The sequence below is a fragment of the Scheffersomyces coipomensis genome (assembly GCF_036884675.1).
Source record: "Scheffersomyces coipomensis strain NRRL Y-17651 chromosome Unknown DFJ63scaffold_3, whole genome shotgun sequence".
Lineage (NCBI taxonomy): Eukaryota > Fungi > Ascomycota > Pichiomycetes > Serinales > Debaryomycetaceae > Scheffersomyces > Scheffersomyces coipomensis.
This window is the reverse complement of record NW_027042894.1, coordinates 217,716-231,204: the sequence shown is the minus strand read 5'-3', so window position 1 is coordinate 231,204 and position 13,489 is coordinate 217,716. Positions and strand designations below refer to the sequence as shown.

The 13,489-nt window shown below is 34.4% G+C and overlaps 7 protein-coding genes across 7 annotated transcripts; 2 read left to right on the top strand and 5 right to left on the bottom strand. All coding sequences in view use genetic code 12, as the record gives it.

The window, feature by feature from the left end:
- Nucleotides 1–129: 129 nt before the first annotated feature.
- Nucleotides 130–522, bottom strand: MTLA1 (Mtla1p; the record flags this gene model as incomplete). The annotated part of the gene is made up of 1 exon (XM_064905939.1): nucleotides 130–522. The coding sequence occupies one exon, from the start codon at nucleotides 520–522 to the stop codon at nucleotides 130–132; it is 393 nt and encodes a 130-aa protein (XP_064762305.1).
- A 399-nt stretch (nucleotides 523–921) lies between these two features.
- Nucleotides 922–2,176, bottom strand: MTLA2 (Mtla2p). The gene is made up of 2 exons (XM_064903129.1): nucleotides 1,774–2,176; nucleotides 922–1,719 (listed from the first exon to the last, which is right to left on the bottom strand). The coding sequence occupies exons 1-2, from the start codon at nucleotides 2,068–2,070 to the stop codon at nucleotides 1,381–1,383; spliced, it is 636 nt and encodes a 211-aa protein (XP_064762304.1). The 5' UTR covers nucleotides 2,071–2,176; the 3' UTR covers nucleotides 922–1,380.
- Nucleotides 2,001–5,591, bottom strand: PIKA (1-phosphatidylinositol 4-kinase). The gene has a single exon (XM_064903128.1). It carries the CDS (start codon nucleotides 5,175–5,177, stop codon nucleotides 2,283–2,285), a length of 2,895 nt encoding a protein of 964 aa, XP_064762303.1. The 5' UTR covers nucleotides 5,178–5,591; the 3' UTR covers nucleotides 2,001–2,282.
- Nucleotides 5,554–7,187, bottom strand: OBPA (oxysterol-binding protein related protein). The gene has a single exon (XM_064906906.1). It carries the CDS (start codon nucleotides 6,997–6,999, stop codon nucleotides 5,695–5,697), a length of 1,305 nt encoding a protein of 434 aa, XP_064762302.1. The 5' UTR covers nucleotides 7,000–7,187; the 3' UTR covers nucleotides 5,554–5,694.
- A 167-nt stretch (nucleotides 7,188–7,354) lies between these two features.
- PAP1 (polynucleotide adenylyltransferase) lies at nucleotides 7,355–9,013 on the top strand (the record flags this gene model as incomplete). Its single annotated transcript, XM_064907432.1, has 1 exon — nucleotides 7,355–9,013. One exon carries the CDS (start codon nucleotides 7,355–7,357, stop codon nucleotides 9,011–9,013), a length of 1,659 nt encoding a protein of 552 aa, XP_064762301.1.
- A 93-nt stretch (nucleotides 9,014–9,106) lies between these two features.
- On the bottom strand, nucleotides 9,107–10,834 carry HIP1 (Hip1p; the record flags this gene model as incomplete). The annotated part of the gene is made up of 1 exon (XM_064908053.1): nucleotides 9,107–10,834. The coding sequence occupies one exon, from the start codon at nucleotides 10,832–10,834 to the stop codon at nucleotides 9,107–9,109; it is 1,728 nt and encodes a 575-aa protein (XP_064762300.1).
- A 1,591-nt stretch (nucleotides 10,835–12,425) lies between these two features.
- FCR3 (Fcr3p) lies at nucleotides 12,426–13,400 on the top strand (the record flags this gene model as incomplete). Its single annotated transcript, XM_064908052.1, has 1 exon — nucleotides 12,426–13,400. The coding sequence occupies one exon, from the start codon at nucleotides 12,426–12,428 to the stop codon at nucleotides 13,398–13,400; it is 975 nt and encodes a 324-aa protein (XP_064762299.1).
- Nucleotides 13,401–13,489: the final 89 nt, after the last annotated feature.

Genomic DNA, 13,489 nt, shown 5'->3' with positions numbered 1-13,489 from the left:
ATATTCCATTGAGATATGCACCAGTGATATAAACAGCAAATGGTTGTCTTATTATGAATTGTTTTTTGATCTCATTCTTTTGTTTGTAAACTAAATAATTTTGTTAATATATGGAACAAAGTATTAAAATTAAAGTGAATTACTTACCCAGACCCTAACTTGTAAGTTAGTTAAACCACATTTTTTAGCTAAAAGTTCTCTATCTTTTCTATTTGGAAATGGTTGAGCGTCGAATGCCTTTTGTAAGAATTCCTTAGTTTCTGCGGTGAGAATACAACGCTTTCTTCTAGAAGCCCTGTAACTACTTCTAATCGAGTCCAATATGTAGTTTGACTTTGGTTCTGTCTTTTTGTTTGACACGGAAATTGTTGCCTTAGAAAGGTAAAAACCTTCAGACCTGTCATCATGTTCTGTAATATAGATCTTATTACCTATCGACTGTTTTTCTAAAGCATCATATAAATTTCTTATACAGAAGGCATATTCTTCGCTATCACTGACAAGCTTCGATAACTTGTACATGTTATGTTAGTATTAGCTGAAAGTCATTAAAACACTTCTACATACCTTATTCATTCTCCCCTTTGATGCCACAAATTCATTTTTGGAAACATTTTCGTGCCTCAAGCTGGAAATGACTTTTATTCTTTCAGCAATCGGATCAGACGAGCAGCTAGTAGTTAAATCCTCCAATATCAGAAGATTTTCTAGCAAATTGTTGTAGGACGACAATTCCGAATTCATTTTACTAGATAGTTATGGTATAACCAAATATTAAAAATTGTTGAGATCAAGAGTTTAATAAATCCAAGCAACCCCTTAAGCGTATGCAGGTATTACCAAAAGAGTTTAGTTTGTGTTACAGACATGACACAAATTCAATTTTCGAGGTCTGTCTTTGTTTTTATCGTCTTCGTAACCAGGATTATTTTTTAATTTTTATCTTTCTTTTTCTTATTACATGAGATAATTAGCGTTGAGAGGCTCTAAAACATTCACAAACTGCAATTTTTTGAGGCCTGCATTCCAAGAGTGAGGGATATTTTTAAGTTTCACTTAAAAAAATAAGAAGCACAAAGACACAAAACCAGATTTGCTGTTTACACAATCTGAGAAAAATCTAAATTAGAACACTTATGTTTGGAATAATTCTTATTTTATAAGTCCAAAAAGGTGACGACTTATGAATAAAGTATACAATGAGTAGTCACATAGCGTGACAACAAGTTTGTATTTATCTATATGTATATGTATTGTTAAAACTAGTAGATACCACGGTTTATGGGAATCGTAAAATGAAATATTAGCTGCATATGCAATGTAACCCTTACTAAAAATGACTATAACTAAATTTATTATTTATGTTTCAGGAAACAAATACTAAGTAAAAACATCTTCTGTAAAGATACCAAGTTTTCGATTGAAAACATAATGTTGGAGTTGCAGTTTGGAACTTAACTTTATTATTCTATGTCTAGGACGCTTTACTTGGTTCTTCTGTACTCTGAACCTTATTGCATGAGAAGTTCGAGAATTTGAATCGACTTCTTTTCTCATATATACACAGCGACAAGTTAGTTGATATTCTTTAGAACTCATCTTATAACGTGCTTCCTCTTCGTCATCTTTCTTTGAAGATAATTCGTCGTAACAAAACGAGTCGATGGCCGATAAATACTCGCAATAACCATTAAAGCGCTTGCTGCATTGTTGCCACATCTAAAAGGTTAGTATATTAGTCTCTTAAATTAATAAAATGCACATAATACATACCAATGCAGTTACTTTGGATACAAATCTGTAGTCTCCGTATTCACTGGAAATTAGTTTACCAAGAGCGTTCCTTGCAACAAAATACTTATTCCTAGATCTGAAGTTGTTTTCTTTGCTTTTTGGGTCTTCAACCTCTGGAGATAAAAATGAAGAATCCGCAAAGCTGAATGACCCATCCACGGATGTAGATATCAAAGGATAAGATTTTGAGTGGGTAAAGACTTTGAGTTTGTTGGAGGATCCTTTCTTATTCGATTTGGACGCTTTTTCGGGAAATGAAAATGAGTGGCTCTTCATGATAAGAGTTTGTGATGTAGCGATTACAACGATATTCTTAATTTGATTTAGTAATTTTTTTGAAGTCTTATATAATGAAATACCCGAACAAACTTGAAACAACTTTTAGTCTCATTTAAAATATTTTGTACATGCAAGCTCGGTCACAATGCAAAATATATTTACGAGCGACTATTGTTCGCACCAGCGTGCAGATATACAATGGACAAATATCAACTGTAAATCCCTTGAGTTATCATCTGGAATTGATCATATAGACGAGTATACATACTTCCCAAACTTTTTGCAATAAGGGCGGTCTCGACAAATAAGTCAGTCTCTTCCTCGCTGAGATGTAATTGAAACCTTTGTTGCAACAAAACACTGGTATTCTCACCATTCTTAAAGCATGGTAAGTTAGAATCCTTTTGCATTAATTCTACCAAACTTATGATCAGTTCGCTTTCGATTTGCAAACAACGAAAGCATGCTTTTGATAATGTTACAAATGTTTGATATGCAGTACCTTGTGGCCCTCCTAATAAATCAAGATACTCTGTCGTTAATTTGAACGGTGCCGCTTCAAAGCCAACACTCCCTGGTGAATTCGATAATAGAAAACCAAAATCAATGTGTATGATATGCCCTTCGTCATCAATCATTATATTTCCATTGTGTCTATCCTTTATTTGTAAGATGTAGCATATGATAGAGTACGATGCTAAACTTCTCGCAAAATTATCTTGCGCCTGCTTATACCTTTGCGAATCTGGATTGCCAAATAATTTTTCAAAATAGTCCTGTAAAGTGAATATTCTTCCCTTTAAGTTTTCTCCATTAGCAATCGACATTTCAGTTAAAGATTTCTTAACTGAATGAATTGATATGGCATTAGTGATAGTTTCAACTAAACCTGAATTTGCGCTAGTTATTAAGATCTTCATTCTTTTCGTCCATACACCTATATTTTTACTCTTCCATATATTTGATATCATTGAAATCAATTGACACGCAAAAGCTTCCTGTGGAAGATCGTCACCATTCTTTGCGATAACGGAGCAGAGATCCCAATTTGGAAAATGCCCGAAAGCACTTGACTTTCTAATCCTCAGTCTCTTTACATTCCAATCTTCACCTAGTTTAAAGTCATTCTCCAATTTACGTTGTCCGGCATCTGGTTTATCTCCTTTCAATTGATTCAACTTATTGTAATCTATGGAATCAAATTGATCCTGTAATGATATCATTGACTGCACGATACGATTTTTGATAGAAATAAATTCTTGTGAATTCGATTGCCCAGAACTCTCTAGTTGTTGTAGCATAACTGATGCAATCCGCATTTGGTCAGCAAGAACTTTAGTAGATACGTCCCCAGTATTTGGAACTATTTGAACGATACCCTTTTCGTTGTTCACTTTGGGTGATCTCAAGGTAGCATCCTCAACTGAATCCAGACTCCACTCCCCAATAATTGGTGTATCACGCAGCTTCATCGGAAGTTCTCCTAAATCTGCCTCTACCTGGATAATAGACGACTTTATATCATCTTTATCATCCAAGTTTGAAAGGTTAGTGCTATCAGGAAGATTTGAAAAGGAGTTAGCTGTATTTGTTGCATTGGACTCTTTCTTCTTGGCTATTATATTTTGGTTATGTTCAGAAAATGGATTGAAGTCCATTTCATCGCTGAGATATTCAATGAGAAGCAAGAATGGTACTCTTTCTGCTGAATTTAACACGCAGGCTTCATTAACACTCAACCTTAAGATTTTGTGATATTTTTTATTCTTGTTACTTGTTATAGGAAATAACTGCGGGATATCAATCTCTGCAGGAAGTATAGATTCATTAATGATGGATAATTCTGCACGTAATGCTGAAAGTCTCGCCTCCTTTGGCACCTGTGATAGACGAACAGAGATATTTTGCAAAGCAATTACAAACTCTGTTTCTTTTTTTGCATAATTGACTCTTACTACCTTCAATAACTGCTGGTAAGAGGGAACTCTATTCTGAGAATTCTGTGAATTGCTTCTAGTTGGTATGTCTCCAAAAGATAAACGGGCAAAATTCAAAGACGATGCTGAATCTGTCAACGAAATATACGGTCTAGACTCTACCTTTGAGAGGTCTGGCAAAGAGTGAGTATTCAAAATATATGGATCTTGAGTATTTAGCCCGTTTGTTAACCTGTGATTACTCTCTGTGGCGACGACATTAAGGCTCTTGAGACTTTTCTTTGACCTGATGACTGTGTTAATTTTAAGTCTTGATTCAACATCTTCGAGTTTGATATTATCTTTCACCACATTAACCGGTTCTATAACACGCTCTCTACCTATTTCCAACGAAGCCTTGTCATCGTCGTCCGTTGTATACGCTTCAGATTCATCGGACAGTAATGTCAAACTTCTTTTTGTTGGTATACGAGGAACAGAAGAAGATCGCTGATGGTATTCAGAATTAACAAGCCTTTTCCCTGAGATATCCTCATCATCTGAAGCAGTGGCTATTTCGGTAGATAAACGCAGGTTTTTCATAGTCAAATTTTTGGTTAATGCTTTTTGAAAGTTTGCCAATTTAAACACGAATGACTTCTCTTGTCTTCCCTGCGATTTGACCAATGATGATGCATAGAAGTTGAATTGAGGACTCGCAATGGCAGATCCAACTGTGGCACATAATACCAACGCAGGCATAAGATTTTCTCTAAACTCTGAGGTCTTGGATGACTTAATTTCAGCATTGAAAAGAACATTTTGTAATTTGTTTATGAATTTCCTGATGGTTTGGAATGAGTACGACTCGGGATCGTTTCTCAATTCAAAAATGGAAGCTTGCAAATACCAAAAGCAAATTAAACTGAAATGCGGATATTTTTCAGAGTATTCAAGTAAGAAATCTTCAAGTGCCATTGAATCAGTCTCAAATGATACCAATAACTGAACAAACTGAGGAATACAAAATTCAAGATCATCATAATTATAGGAGCGTAGTTTCTGAACTAATGAGTGATGAATTCCAATATTATCACTATGCTTTTTTAGACAATCTAAGCATTGAAAAACTGAGAAGTCCTTGGAATTCAAAACTGTTAGAATTGATGGTATATCTTGGGTGGACATAGCTTGCTTACTCCTCTGTAATGTTGAATGAAGTTACCAAATCAAACTATCTGAAAACTTTTTGTTGTTCTCAGGATTGATTCTACTGTCTGCAGGAGGTATTTTTGGAGTTGCCATAAAGATGTGCTCAAGCATAAAACAATATCACACTGAGGGAGTAGGTAGAGCGAAGGTGTCTGAGTATATCAGTTGTCAGCACGTTGTTATTGAACTTGCAGTTGGATCGATACAACTAAAGGAAAGTGCTTAATGCATTCCTCGTTCTAAAGATTAATATTCAAAGAGACCGTGCTCTGATAAACAGAATATTGCAAATCGTAACCATAGAAAGTTTCTGGTTAGACTTACAAATCGATTTTATTCGACAGCATTGAGTTAATTCTCTGAGTAACAAGTATTAAATTAAAATATATGGCATACTGGGCAAATATATAAACTAAATATCAAAAGTAAAATAAAAGAAAATAATGAAATAATCTATATCGAGATTGTATAAATGAAATAAAAATAAACAACTTTACTTACTGTCTGCAACACTTGAATGCTTCTTAAAAGCAGGAATGTGGAATTTATCATCAAATTCTTGACCTGGCAAGATGGGTGCAGTTTCTAAAACATTTTTCGTGAGAACATCTGCACTATCAGACAAATTGAAAGTTTTGTATATGATGTATACTAGATCCGCTATGCTCGTTTCAGCATCGCTAACCCTTCTAAATAACTTTGGATGAAATTCAACACCATCTTCAAGTCTCTTTTTAGTTCTTTCTCTTTGATCGTTTTCGACTTTAAATTTCTCCTCCGTTGCTAATGTGTGGTCTCTTTTTCCTAGAGCTTTGATTGTAGGACCCCATAATCGCTGGGATTCGTAATCAAACTGTTCTGAAATTGGTCTCACCTTTGGTCTTATGGTTACAGATTTGGCTGTATCAAATAAAATCTTCTTTTTACCAGTTTTAACGTCCTTTATGTACATCTCTTCGTTCCATTTACCACTGATGATGTACAATTCTTCTTGAGTCTTCGAATCCTTTATTTTACCTTCAATTGCATCGTAAGTTCCACTGATAAAACCTTTTGTCTTAAATTCAATATCAGCTTCCAAACCTGACAGAGCACATTTAATGTACATATGATCACCCAATTCCATTTTCATTTTTCCGAATAAAATTCCTCTACAATAAACATTTGGTTGGTTCATAATATACACTTCATCGTTATGATCTCCTAATGTAACATGTCCCCAACCTTCCATTATAGCTGCTGAAGAATTACCTAAAAACTTAGATTTGGGAATAACAACTCCATCAACTCGTATCTTCAGCTCAGGAACTAAGTAAAAATAAGAAGATTTCGGTGGATGATGTGAAGTTTGCTCAGAAATATAATAAGCAGTGTTGTTGTAAGGCAAATTATCCCAATAACAGGTGAAAATCTCTCCCAAAACAGGGTTTAGTGGCTTTTTTACTGCTTTTGGGGCTATATGCCAACTTGCCAAGTACCACTTCAAGATAAGGATAAACCTCTCCAACTCATCATCAGTTTTATTTGCTTCAAGCAAAATATCAGGAATTTGGAAGAAGTTTGTTATTCTTTCTAGCATTGACTTTTTCTCTAAAATGAAAGTTGGAAGAGTTATCTTTGAGAGATCCATTCCAGGTCTCAATTGGGCTATGATGCCCATGAGGATAGACTGGCCTTCATTATCGACCTCATCAATATCGTCCGTATTTTGTTGCGAATTTTGAACATTGCTCGAAGCTGTATCCAACTCACCTGTCCCAATGATCTTCAATTTGTCTAATCTAGAAGTCAATCCCATCTTTATTCGTTGTTGTTGTACCTAAGCAGAGCACTGTTTTGAAGGAAAAATTGCTTTTAGGGATTTCAAAAAATGTACTCCTCTCGATTACAGAGTGCGTGTGAATTATACGGTACGCTTTCCCCTTAAGAGCTAGAATTCGAATTCTATATCTAACAAATATTCAAAACTTGTTATAAACGTTTAGAGAAACACATAAGCGTAGTTCCCCGGTTTATATAAGTAAATATTTAAGGTCACAATTAGACTTCAGCCACCATTGTGACTAAAATCCGGGTAACATTCTCCCATAGAAAACATTGAAAATATGTGAACAAAGTTTGATTTGTTAGTTATAATCGAACTTTAAGAGAGTATGAGTTTAGCAAGCTATGGTGTAACTCCGCCAATCTCGATAGCAAACCCGACACCTAAGGAGAATGAATTGAACGATTCTTTGATCAAAGAGTTGAAACAAAGAGGCTCATTCGAGAGTGAGGCCGCCACCAGAAAGAGAGTAGAGGTTTTGACCTTGTTTCAAAAGCTAACCGAAGAATTCGTTTACAGAGTTTCGATTAAAAAGAATATGTCTGAAGGGATGGCCAGAGATGCAGGAGGTAAAATTTTCACCTTTGGTTCATATAGATTGGGGGTTTATGGTCCAGGGTCAGATATTGATACATTGGTAGTTGTACCAAAGCATGTATCAAGGAGTGATTTTTTTGAGATATTTACCGAATTATTGAAAGCAAGACCTGAGCTAGAAGAAATTGCTTCGGTCCCTGATTCGTTTGTTCCTATTATTAAATTAGAATTTGGTGGGATATCTATTGATCTAATTTTTGCTAGATTGGATATACCTAGAATTCCTAAGGATCTTTCATTGGACGATAAGAATTTATTGAAAAATATAGATGAGAAAGATCTCAGATCATTAAACGGTACCAGAGTAACTGATGAAATATTAACACTAGTCCCTAAGCCAACAGTATTCAAGCATGCGTTGAGATGTATTAAAATGTGGGCCCAACAGCGTGCAATCTATGCTAATGTATATGGCTTTCCTGGAGGAGTAGCGTGGGCGATGCTTGTCGCTCGTATATGTCAATTATACCCGAATGCTGTCAGTGCTGTAATTGTTGAAAAATTCTTTCATATTTATTCTCAATGGAGTTGGCCACAGCCAGTGTTATTAAAACAGATCGAAGATGGGCCATTACAAGTGAGAGTCTGGAATCCAAGATTGTATTCCCTTGACAGACTGCATCGAATGCCGGTTATTACACCTGCATATCCATCTATGTGTGCAACCCATAATATCACTGCATCCACTCAGAAGGTTATTTTAGCTGAATTCAAACGAGGTATAGAAGTAATGAATGGAATTGTGCTGGGTGAGAAGACTTGGTCAGATTTATTAGAGAGACATGACTTTTTCTATAAATATAAATTTTACTTGTGTGTTGTCGCTGGTACTGAATCTTCGAGTGAAGAGCACTTAAAATACAGCGGTATGGTAGAGAGTAAACTAAGGTTGTTGGTACAGAAACTAGAGGTCGTAGATGGTGTTGATTTGGCCCATCCATATATCAAAGCTTTCGACAATGTTTACTTTTGCCCCGATGAAAGTAAGGCTAAAGAAGTTTTAGATGCTTATGGAACGAGCGCTATAGACAAGATTGCAAAAGATATTCCAGTAGAAAAGGGTGAATTAGAAAAACCTCATGAAATCCGCTTAACAAAATTGTACATTGGTCTTAAATTGGATTTGCTGAAGAGTGGGGAGCGGAAATTAGATATTCAATTTCCCTGTTCTGAGTTCTTTAATATTTGTAAGGGGTGGCAAGATTTCGATGCCAAAATTCATAGTATCCAAATCAAGAATGTCAAGCTTTATGATTTGCCAGATGATGTGTATTTAGAAGGAGAAAAGAGGCCCACAAAAGCACCAAAAAGAAAGAGATCGGAATCGAAGACCGAAAATAAGAAGAGGCCAAAAAGTGTAGGTGCAATACCTACTGCTGTTAGTAGCTGAGCTACCCTGTTTATAGAAATCTGAAATATAACGAATTGGGAATGCATTTTTATTACTATTTATTACTATGAAGGAATTGTTGTTTTAAAATGTCTATGACGAAAAGTAACTTAATATAGTTTTGGATTGGGTGCTAGTATCTACTTCTTCGGTTACCTCTTCATTCAAATTAGTATCACGTTTACCAGTATTTAAATCAATATCTTTTAATTTGATATAAAATTTCCAGTTTCTTGTAATTAACTTATGACCAACATAAAATATAATGACAAATATTACACCCAAGTAATTTTGAAAGAAGTTTGTAGCATTTGCTTTTCCGTTGCTACCAGGAGGGAATAATGAATAAATGAATACTAAAACAAGTACCACAACTAAAAATAACATTGAATAAATTGAAGCATATACTCCTCCGATTGATGTGAAGACCAATTCATCAGTTGATCTACCTTGAGCTTTAAGTGCCATTCTGAATCTTACATGACATAAGGAAATATTAAACCACAGGAAAATAGTTGCTAAACCACAAACACTTAATAACCAACCAAATACTAACCCTTGATCTTCATAAGCTGAAAGGAAACATAATAATCCAAATACAGCTGAAATAGCTAAACCACCTAATGGTCTACCTTTTCTGTCAACATATCCTACCCATTTTGGTGCTAAACCTTGAGCACCTAATGATTGAATGGTACGAGAACAACCATAAACGGCGGCATTACCAACTGAAAGAATGGAAATCAAAATGGCAGCATTGAAGATAGAAGGTAAGATTTTAATTCCACCTTTTTTAATAGCAATAACGAATGGAGATGTGGATGAATCACTTGAAGCACCTAATAAATCAGGAGAATCATAAGGAACTAATAAACCAATAACCATAAGGGATAAAAAGTAGAACAAAAATAATCTCCAAAATACTTGTCTGACAGCTTTTGGTAATTCTTTGGCAGGGTTTTTAACTTCAGCACTAGCTAAACCAACCATTTCAGAACCAGCTAAAGAATAAGATGCAGTAATGAATACGGTTGCAACACCTTCAAATCCATTTGCAAATGCTCCAGGGCTTTTAAAGTATCTATTACCAATGAAATCATGAGTTGGACCACCACCACAGATTAAAACAATACCTAAGATTATAAATCCTACTATAGCAATAATTTTTATAATAGTTAATACAAATTCTGTTTCTCCATAACCCTTTACACCAAAAATATTAATGGCTAGAAGACCAACGTAGAATATTCCAACCCATGCAACGGGATTTATCGTACTATCCCAATATTTTATACACATAGCAGCTGCCACTAATTCTAAGGGGAATACCACTAACCACATCATGGCATAATTCCAACCAACTGCAAACCCCCAAGATCTACACACAAATCTTGTAGCATAAGTTGAAAATGCACCATTAACAGGGTAAGCAACACATAATTCTCCTAAGGCATGAATAACGCAAAATACCATAGTACCAACCAAACCCCATGCTATTAATAAAGAAGCTGGACCTCCAGTTCTTAATGCAGTTCCTGAACCAATGAATAAACCAGTACCTATACTACCACCTATAGCGATCATTTGTATATGTTTACCTTTAAGTTCTCTATGTAAATCACCTTTAGAAGTTTCGGCATTTGCCATTTCTAGGTCAGTTCTATCTTCTAAATTTTCAACTTGATTCAGTTCGGCTGGTTTGAAAGAGTCTTTGAAATTTTTCCATTTTGATTGTTTAATGCTTGCATCTGATGATGAGTATGCTGAAGAATTGTCTTCACTAGCAGTTGTCTTTTCCAGTATATTCTTTACCAAAGACATTCTGATGGTATCTGACTAGTATGATAGAAGAAAGATAAAACAAAATACAATCTAAATTATTTCAATCCTATTTTATTATAACCCTATAAGGATCAAGCAAATTTTTCATCATTGTAACGTATGACTCTAAGATTGACAAGAACTTTCCCCATATGAAAGTTTAAGTTACCTTTTTTTATGAATTTTAGCTTTTTCGCAATGAGAAATGAACGGCAAAAGCATTATTTTATAAGGCGTTTTGCGCTTTAACGACAGATTCAAAATTCTGATCCAATAGTTGGTTATAGGATTGGAATGTTGTTCTTGGATATGGAGAAAAGGAACATCACTTATGCTCTGAGATGTTTATTGGTCCAGATTTGTTGTTCCTTACATAAAAAAAATGTGTGAGATGTTCTTCTAATTAATGTACTCGCTAATGGTAACCAAATTTGTAGAGCCTTACAAAAATTAATCGAGGAGAAAAAAAAAAATTAACACAGACTTGCTTCGTTATTTTCAAAAGCAGAGTTGAACAGAGATGAATCAATGAAGTAACTTTGGGCTTAGAGATAAGGTTCTTGATATTGGTGCATAATCTCTTAGAACAATATACGAAGCTGTCAAGTATAAAAGTCAAAATGGGTATGGACCCCTTTGCGGCTTCAAATTATATCAATTTTGAAGCAGTTATGAATTTTATAATTTATATTCATCACTTGGCCAATTAAAATTGAGCGCGTACGCTTAGCAGCGCTTATGGACGGACAAAAATATAAATTGAGCCTCACTGAGTAATTTGAGCTAAACCCATAAAGGTTGCAAAACGTGAAATATCTATTTGAGTTAAGAAGTTGACGAATGGTATAATCGTTATTATTTGGATTAAATGACCTTCTACACCGTTTGAATGACGAAACAGTTTTATTGTAAGTGTTAATTTTATCAAATTTTTAACTAAATTTAGCAAATTTGGTTAACCAATTAAAAAAATATCCCACTTGATCATTTAATTCAACTACAATAGATCATCGGATTAGATATCTCAGTTCCTGTAATCTAAATTAGCCTAATCTAAGAACCACTATTAGTGGTAATGTCTATTCCGTGATATGTAACCGGAAGAATCTTGCTTCTCTAGACAAAGCCGTGGAGAAGGCTATGGAAACAGTTAAAAAGAAATACCACAGAAAATAATTATCACAATATTAAAATTATTTTTCTTTTCACATCGATATCTATATATTATAAGGGATTAATATCTTATCATTAACAATATAACTTTAATTTAATAATTGCATTTTGGTCCGACGGACAACATTTGGCCTTGTTCCATATATATATTTTACCCCAAAAAGCTTCGATGATGAACGAATAGAAACAAAAGCCGCACTTGTCCGACACGTGACCACAAAATGTCACTTTTTTTCCCTCTTTCCTCACACACTTTGTGATTAGTAAAAGAGAATTTAAAATGAACCAAAATTTCTCATGAAATTGGTTTTCATTAATAAGTATTAGCTAACGAATCAATCTAATTAAGTGTGGTGATATTATGGCATACGAAAACTTCAACACGCAGCAAGTGAACCAGACCCCATGGGCTGAGAACATGGCCAATGTTTATGATGATTTATGTCCCTTAGAGTTAAACCATGAAAATGTATCTTTATTTAATAATGTCCACAATACCAACAATGGTCAATATGAACCAACTCAACCTCAAGCTTCATATTCTAATTTCAAAGGTGAAGAACAATCTCAATATACCATCTCACCAGATTCAAACAATTTAAGATATGATAGTGATCTGTTAAACCATAATAGTGTGTTTGATAATCATGCTCTTCATGGGGTTAATATTAGTGATGAATCTTCTCCTATTGGAAAGAATCAAATCCCATCACCTGAAACTGCTTCAAGTTCAGGTGGATTAGATAACTTAGGATCTAAGAAACAAAAATCAAAACGTCAATTATTAGATGAACAAGATGCTATGTTAATCGCTAGAGATGATTCTGAGTTGACGGAAGATGAATTACAATTAAAGAGAAAAGCTCAAAATAGAGCTGCTCAAAGAGCTTTTAGAGAACGTAAAGAAACCAAATTAAAGGAATTAGAAGCTAAATTATTACAAAGTGAAGAAGAAAGACAACAGTTGATGGAACAATTAGATCTTATCAGAAAACAAAATATATCAATTCAAACTGAAAATCAAGTTTTAAGAGCTAAACCTCAAACAAATGATTTTAATATAAGAGATATTGGTGGTGCTAGTGAAGATAAATTCACATTTCCTCAAACTCAATCTGATTTTATTGATGCTTTAGTTGGTGGAGAAGGTCATGAAGTTAATCAAAGTACTATTAATAAAGTTTATGAAAATTCAGGTCAAAAGATTTTAGCTATTGGTGCTGTGTGGGATTATTTACAAATCAAAGCTGAAGAATATGATATTGATCTTCATAATCTTGATGTTAATCTTATCATGAGTAAATTAAGAGGCCATGAAAAATGTCATGGTTTTGGCCCGGCATATCCATTAGAATTAGTACAAAAGGTATTTGCTGAAACCGTTGGCCTTTAAACTTGCTGATTCCTCCATCATTCCCCCCTTTTCTTCTTATTCCTTTGTATTTTTAGACATTTTTCTCTCTATGTTTTAAGCTAACTACA